The 7,817-nt window shown below is 45.0% G+C and overlaps 1 protein-coding gene across 1 annotated transcript in view; it reads right to left on the bottom strand.

The window, feature by feature from the left end:
* Nucleotides 1-7,817, bottom strand: part of ADAMTS12 (ADAM metallopeptidase with thrombospondin type 1 motif 12) — a 159,790-nt gene that overhangs the window by 66,197 nt on the left and 85,776 nt on the right. The window contains exons 14-15 of the mRNA XM_045285263.1: nucleotides 7,513-7,651; nucleotides 3,609-3,735 (exon numbers count right to left, since the gene is read on the bottom strand). Of these exons, the coding sequence (XP_045141198.1) occupies nucleotides 3,609-3,735; nucleotides 7,513-7,651 (266 nt within the window). The remainder of the gene's footprint in view (nucleotides 1-3,608; nucleotides 3,736-7,512; nucleotides 7,652-7,817) is intronic.

Below are 7,817 nucleotides of genomic sequence, written 5' to 3'. Positions count from 1 at the left end.
GGTGCGGGTGGTTCCGTTCTGTTGTACACAGGGCCCCCCTATGAGTCAGAACCAACACAAGGGTACAACAACGACAGCTAAGCCTAAATGCAGCAGCTGCTGGGCCGGAATGAAGGGCTGTCAGATGGTCAGTGAGCATTCTGAATATGCTGGGCACCCCCCTGGCTACCACCTAGCAGAGCCTTGGTTTAGTGGTAACCCATAGTTTAGAGGGAAGTCAGGAGAGAAGCTATTCAATTGGCCTCTACCTGGGGTCAATGACCCTTCAGTTCCAAAGATGGTCTTCCAAGAGAGGAAACTCCATCCTCGCACACGCTCTCCCAGATTTCTGTCCTGAGAGCCGTGGCTCGTGTAATGGGGATGATGGGAGCTCCTGCATGCTTCTTATGGTTAGGTCACCAAAAGGCTTATTAAAAATTGAAAATTTTTCTCCTGATGACTCCTTTGGGAAAGAACACAGAATGTCCAAATTGAATGAAGAGACAGGGTATCACTGAAGGAAAATATCTCAGGGGGAGAAAAAGAAGATGATGAGACCTTGCACATCAAATCCTTTGGGGAGAAGAAACGACAGCTATAAATAAGGGCATGAACTCTGCAGATCTCATGGAAATGAGGTGCCAGAGAGGATGTTGCAATTTGAAATCCATCTCCAAGGAAACTACTGGATGGAGCTTGCAAAAACAAGTAACAATCCAACAGAAAAATCACCACTTGTTCTTTAAAAAGTCAATGTCTACTTTCCCTGAATCCTCCGACGAGTTTGCAATGCACCATTTACTTTGGGGGTCAGATTCTTCCCCGTTTGGTTTATACCATCTCACTATCATGTGTAAGAAATATTCTGAACGTGGGTAGTTCTCATCCATTGCTGCAACCTGCTTATCCTGAGACCCAGCCAGGTAAGGGTGCCAGTTCAGACTTCTCAGCAGCCAGCTCTCGGCTCCAATCCAGCTTTATTATCTTGGGACACTTTTATGACTCTCTGAGGCATTATGCCCTTATCTGTACAATGGGTATAAAAATATCTACCAAATCACGGATGCTAACAGCATAAATTAATCGATATGGCAATACAGAAAGGGCTTGGAAAATCACAGGCTGCTAAAATGGTTCATTTCCTCTTTATCCCTTTTCCCTGGGGGATGGCATTCAAGGTCTCAGAACCCTGACCGCCTGGTATACCACATGGGGATAATATCCACTCTCCAGACCGGCTGACAGCTAATTAAAAATCAACCCGTTATTTGGAGCCAGTCCCTACTTAGGGGACTCCCTGTGCGTGTCAAAGGATAATTGAACGCCATCTGATTTTTAGGGGTCGGTTTTTGGAATCAGATTGCCAGTGCTTTCTTCTGAGGCTCATTCTGGTTGTATTTCTTCTAAGAATGAGTTATTTGTCCTTTTGAGACTCCATATGCATTCATTGTTGATTGCTAACACCCCAATGGAATTCCATTATTCTTCTGTCTTCCTTTTTAAAAATATCCAACTTGCACAGACCTGTGAGGGTTGGGTTTACTCATTATTTATAGTAAATACATAGAGAGTTGTATTCATGAAAACATATTTATATTTGCTGCTCACAGGAAGGCCAAGGAAGTGCACGGTGAAACCATAAACATGAAAGTATGAGCCCCACGAGTCAAATCAGATTCAGAAAATCAATATCCATGGTTTTAAGAAGGAAGCTAATCTCACAAAGAGGCTGGTTTTGACAAGCAAGGGAAGAACTCTAGACATGGCGCAGTGGTTATTATCTAATTGGTGCAAAGGGTCATGAACGGGGGAGAGGAAGTGTGATGGAAGAACACAGATTCTGTAAACGGCAGGCATACCTCTGTGATGTTGAGGTTAAGTTCCCGATTGCACAATAATGCACACAAGGCAATCCCGTGAGTCACACGATGTTTTTGATGCCGTAAAATGAAAAAACTCCCTACCATTTATGCAGTGCCCACTCATAGTGACCCTGTAGGGCGGGGTGGAACTGCCCCTGGGAGTTTTTCACTCTGTATCGGAGTAGAAAGTCCTGGTTTTCCACTGCCTATCAAAATTATTGCTTCAAAATAATTCACGGAATTAATTCAATAGTGGTGGGTTTAGTGAGGTTTCTTGGGGCGTAGGCTATTAAGTAGGCAGTAAGATGGTGAAAATGTTTGAAATATTGTGAGAATTGCCAAAATGTAACACAGAGACACAACATGATCACATGGTGTTGGGGCAATGTTGACCACAGACTTCCTAAACCCAGGCTTGTCACAAAGCGTCACTACATGGGACAACATAGTATCTGCGAAACATGATAAAATGAAGTAAGCTTGCTGGGCTGTGGATTCGCTCTAAGCAAGGTTACTCTTTCCCAGCTCACTTTTCCCTGAGAAAGTATGATAGCAACTGCAGTGATATGTTGTCCTCGATTTTTCTAGCAAAATGCCAGCAGGAGCTAGCTACAGTTAAATCAGGTGATTGTGGGACTTGGCTTTGGATCTCACAGCATCTCCCCTTTCGCTTCCGAGCACCAGCTGTGGACCCAGGACCTCAGCCACTCTTGAGCAACTGCACAACTCTGTATACAATGGACCCGCCAGCCCTGAGAGGAAAGGGCCCTGGTTTCTGGGCCTGCCTGTTTGAATCTATAGGAAATGGCCTTGATTTCCTTGGCTAACCTATTTAGACTCTTCTTTTGAACCCAATTCTTTGGCCTTTATCCCATTGTTCTAGCTCTTCCTTAGAATTAAACCCAAAGAGTAACTCCCTGACTAAGTAAACTTTTCAAAGCATGCCTGCTTGGAACTGAATTGAATGATTGATGGATTCAGTACATAAAGACTCTTCTCTGCCTCTCTTGCTCCATGCCTTCCCTCCCTTCCCTTTCCCTCCCTTCATTTCTCTTTCCCTCCCTATCCCTCCTTCAACCCCATCCTCCCTTCCCTCCACCCGGCCTCCCTCCGTTCATTCCTCCTTTTCTCCTATTACATAAACTTCCTATACCAACGTCCAAATTATCTTCTAGGACCCCATTATCTTAGCAAATGATTATCTCTCTAACAGTGGTTCTTAATTGAGGATACTGTTGCTCCCTCACTCCCCCCCAAAGATGTAGGCAACGTTGGCAGTTATTTGTCAAATGGCTGCAGAAAACCTGGGATGGGGATGCTGCCACTGGCATTTAGTAGGTACAGGCCAGAGATGGGGCGAAACACATTACAATGCACGGGCTTGTGCAACAAAGATCTATTGGACCCCAAATGTCAATAGTGATAACCCCTGTCCTACAAGGACATTTTCCCTGCAGCTTTAAGTACCACTGCGTACCAGGATGTGAAGGAGCAAAGCCCAGACCAAATCCAAAGAACTTTTGGCTGCGCCTCTTCTCCAGTGCTTCCACAGATTGAGTATTGGCACATCATTAAAGACAGGTCATACCCGCTTTATAAAACAGGAGACAACGCCCTCCCCCACAGATTGCTGCTGGGTGCCAGAGAACCCTGGGACCCTTTGACCGTCTCTTTGTACTCGCTCTAATAGAAAGGCAGCAGAGTTCCTCTTTTTAATGAAGCATTGGGTTACTATTAAGTTTGACATAATTCTAGACAGTTGGTTACCTGGGTGGGCAATCCTTTTCATGGCACTTCTTCTGTCTCCCCTTGGGTTGGGTTGCTGGGTTACAGAATGTAGCTTTCACCACTCCCCGGCCCTTCTTCATGCAATGGGCTGTCTGGCGGCGGATACCTGGGGGTCAGGCAGAAAGATAGGTAGTGAATCCTAAGCCCATTGATGCTCCATTTCCAGTGAGTCACCAACTCATGTCAAGAGGTCATGATTTTCAACTGATGGGAAGGTTGTTGAAAAGGTATTTGGTGTATCATGCTGAACTCTAGTTATCCATCTGAGTTAGTTAATTGTGCCAACCTGGCTGATAATCACATGTGGGGCTAAATGAAAGGCGGAGGGATAAATGGGTGGTGAGCCTCGCCTTTCGAGTTCTCAGGTCTCTTGCTTTGTGATGGTTCCACCAGGGTTCAGCTGCCTCAGCAGTTCCCTGCTGCAGCTTGCAAGATTGACTTCCTACAAGACATCCCCAAGGAGAAGCCACATGGACCTATCCCGATGCAGCCCTGAGTGCTGGAGCAGCTGTGTGGAGACCCCTGCTAGTGCTGAGATGCTTGTTCCTTCACTGACTCAGCTTTCCTCCTGCAGTCAGCATCATTGCCTCTGTTTTGTGAGGTGGAGAACTTTTGGACTGGTGTTGGGTTAATGGGTTAATGTTGGACTTGTGGGCTTGGGCAGCATTGGATTGGGATGTTTTCGTGATGCACACTTTCTTTACATAAAACTCTCTTATATATGAGTTGCTGTGGATTTGTTTCTCTAAAGTACCTAGACTAATACACCATCTTTACAAGGCAGTGGGGTGGAAGGGACATTACTTAAGAAGGGCTGTAAATAATATAGTTACCACATTCTGTGAAGTGCTTGGCCTTTGGCATCAGGCAGTTCTAGATTGTCTCGTGGCCAAGACTTAACTTCTCTTAACTTCAAGTCTCCACTAGCATATTGGACATTAGCAGCATTGCGGATGAGGTGGCAGGCATAGCACCACGTACAGTACTTATCACCCAGCAAGAACTGATTAACCCTTAGAGATTACTATTAGCTACTAAGCACTTAGTGAGGGATTGGGAAATGCTTCTAGAACTGGAACCAGATCTTGCCTTGAGGCAAATGAGTCTTAAACCCAACATTAAATCACTCAACAGATTATTCCTTGAGCAGCTACTACTCTAACTTTAAGAAGGTTATAATCACCGTGGGAACTAGACTGACACACATAACTGATACCATCAGCAGGTGTTACAAGGCAGTTGCTCCACTATTACCTTAATAAAGGTATATAAGTATAGTAGGTAGGGATTAGTAACCTTGGGTTTAGTAAACTACACGTGATGGGTACAAAACTCAAAATAATGTGATGTTTGAGACATTACGGTTTTAAAGGAAAGGATCAAAAAAACCCTTCATGGTGTGTGTGAAAGCAGAACCCCGCCCCTACCTTGCAGTGTAGGTCTAGTCCACACATGAGCAGACAGCCTCCTCTTTCTCCCACAGAGCTACTGCTGGGTTTGACATGCTGACCTTTCCGTTAGTAGTTCAATGCTTTCCCAATGGGGAACAGTTCTAATCTGCACTCTGGAGTCACCATGAGTTGGAGTTAACTTGACACCAACCGGTTTATAGGTGTCTACATCAAACCTATGCACTTTGTTGTTGCTACTGGGTGCCCATGAGTATTCCGACTCACAGAGATCCAATGTGCAACAAACACAGCACCGCCCAGCCCTGGGTCATTGCACAGTGGTTCCTATGTTTGAGCCCATTGTGGCAATCGCTGTGTCAATCCATCTTGTTGAGGGCCTTCCCGTTTTTCTGCTGCCCCTCTGCTTTAAAAAAGGAAATGTAGCATCTTAATTGATTGGAAACACCCCCCAAAGGCTTGTTTCTGTTACACCAGTAGCCCAGGTCAGTGACCTCAGTGTTCTTGACCTCAACGTAGCAGGAGGGCACTGAAGCTTACCATAAAATATACTCTAGAGCAGTGGTTCTCAACCTGTGGGTCGCGACCCCTTTGGGAGTGTCAAACAACCCTTTCACAGGGGTCACCCAATTCTTAACAGTAGCAAAATTACAGTTATGAAGTAGCAATGAAAATAATTTTATGGGTGGGGGGGGAGTGTCACCACAACATGAGGAACTGTATGAAAGGGTCGCAGCATGAGGAAAGTTGAGAACGAGTGCTTTAGAGCATCAGTAACATCTCCATGGGCCAATCCACTGAATCAACAGTGAGATGAACAGTTAGCTCGGTCCGACCAATGTTTCCCAATGTATACGTTAAAGTTAATAACTAGGTGTCAAGAGCTGGAATAACAGTCCTGCCAGCCCTCGTCGGTTCTGATGGCATTTGCAGGTCTCACATAACTGACACCATATCAAGCATAAATATTCCAACCCACCTGCCAGTTGCCCTTAATTCAACTTTGACTCAAAGAGACCTCATGTGTCAGAGTACAACTGTCCTTCGTCGTTTTCAGCGTCTGATTTTTCAGGAGCAGATCTGCAAGTCTCTCTTCGAAGGAACCTCTGGATGGACTGAAACCCCTAGCCTTTAAGTTGGCAGTTGAATGAATTAACTGATTACACATTTATTAATCGGCCGATTAGCTATTTTGTCAATGACTAAATTAATATTTGTAAGACAGAGGTCTTCTACGTTCCAATAAGGGGGATTAGTTCTCCGATGTCAGAAGGAAGCGCGAACAGACCTTTTCTCTCTTTGGATGTTTGTGGATTCATTTGGTAAAACTTAACCAATGATTTCATTCCTTTATCAATTTATAGTTTACAAAAAGCACACCCAAACAAACAAATGAACCCAGAAGCCCCAATAGTCTCTGCTTTTCCTTCTCCACACCACTTGTGTAAGCTTTCTGCAGAAAAGTATGTGGCACAGCCTTTAGACGGCTTGAGAGCAGGAAGCTGAGCTGCTTGATCCCTGGTTGTGTCTTCTACATTTTAAGATCTGCGAGTTTCTGAAAGGAAGACAGTGTTAAAGTTTATCATTGGGAACCTGGTGATGGTTAAAATAATTTTACCAGGGGGCTTCCAACATTCGGTGTAAAAATTCTGTTCTCTTTCAGTTCCATGTCGAAGCTTCTTCACAGATAATGCCTGTGTGTCTTTTCCTAGTTGACCTTCCTTGTCGTCCAATGCATCGCTTAGTTTAATTTCTTTCAATGAGCTGTATGTCCTGATGAATGGGAGCCTCGCCATTTGTAGTTAGATCATGTCCACATGGTTAAGACCAACCCATCACATCCTACCCCCAGGCTGCTAAGAACCAAGCCGGCCTTCTCATTGTTCTCTTCCTCACTGGAAGCAAGGGCGTCCAACCTGTGGCAGACTTAGAATGGATAAAACAGAAGCCTTTGTTGTGCTGAATGACTGAGCTTGTAATTTCTGTTACTGCAGCAGAGTCTACCCCATCCTAATAGCTGCATTAAGTGAATCTCTCAAAGCTTGATTTGTGCGGTGAAACCACACAGCAAAAAGGTCCAGTGAGTTGGAGAAGGAGAATGCTGGGTTTGCAATCAGGAGAGCTGGGCATGCCTTTGGGCGAGTTCTTGGACTCCTGAGGTCCTGGGATTCCCTACCACAGCCATGGCTTTGAAGCCTTTTTGTTATTCTCTTATAAAAGACATACAATCCTCTCTAAAATAAAAAAACAAAAACAGAAAAACAAACTTGCACAGAGGCCAATACATAAAGATGATTTTTTAAAACTACTTTTGCTTTAGCCCATGGTCCTGTACATGAACTGCCCACAGGGTATCTTGTGGGGTCCTGCAGACCCATGGATATAGACTGCAGAAGCTGGCTTTGACGGCTTCCAGAGGCCGGTCCTGCAGCTGGCAGGGTTCACAGTCGGGGCAGTGTGTCTCACAGTCTCACCTGTCCCACATGTTGTACTGCACTCTGTCCAGTGCCCATACTGCCAGAAGTGCCCCAGCTTCTCCACGTCATTGTCAAGGCCATCCTTCCGGACTGTGTACTCATACTTGATGCCCGGGTTTGTCACCTGGAACAGGAGCTAAAAGGCAAGACAGGAGGCAGGTCAAATCTGTCATGACGTTACACTGTGAAACAAAGTCACATAAGACATGTGGAAGCAGCCATGGCAGTATGCAGCAGAACAGATGACATCTAATGAATCTATATCTGTTTCTATTATCTATCTATCCATACATATCCACACA

This window comes from Echinops telfairi, unplaced genomic scaffold, assembly GCF_000313985.2.
Source record: "Echinops telfairi isolate 266 unplaced genomic scaffold, ASM31398v2 ScPeMD7_7469;HRSCAF=8507_1, whole genome shotgun sequence".
In the NCBI taxonomy this organism is placed as follows: domain Eukaryota; kingdom Metazoa; phylum Chordata; class Mammalia; order Afrosoricida; family Tenrecidae; genus Echinops; species Echinops telfairi.
Note: the sequence above shows the minus strand (reverse complement) of the source record. Positions and strands in the feature narration are given on the sequence as shown.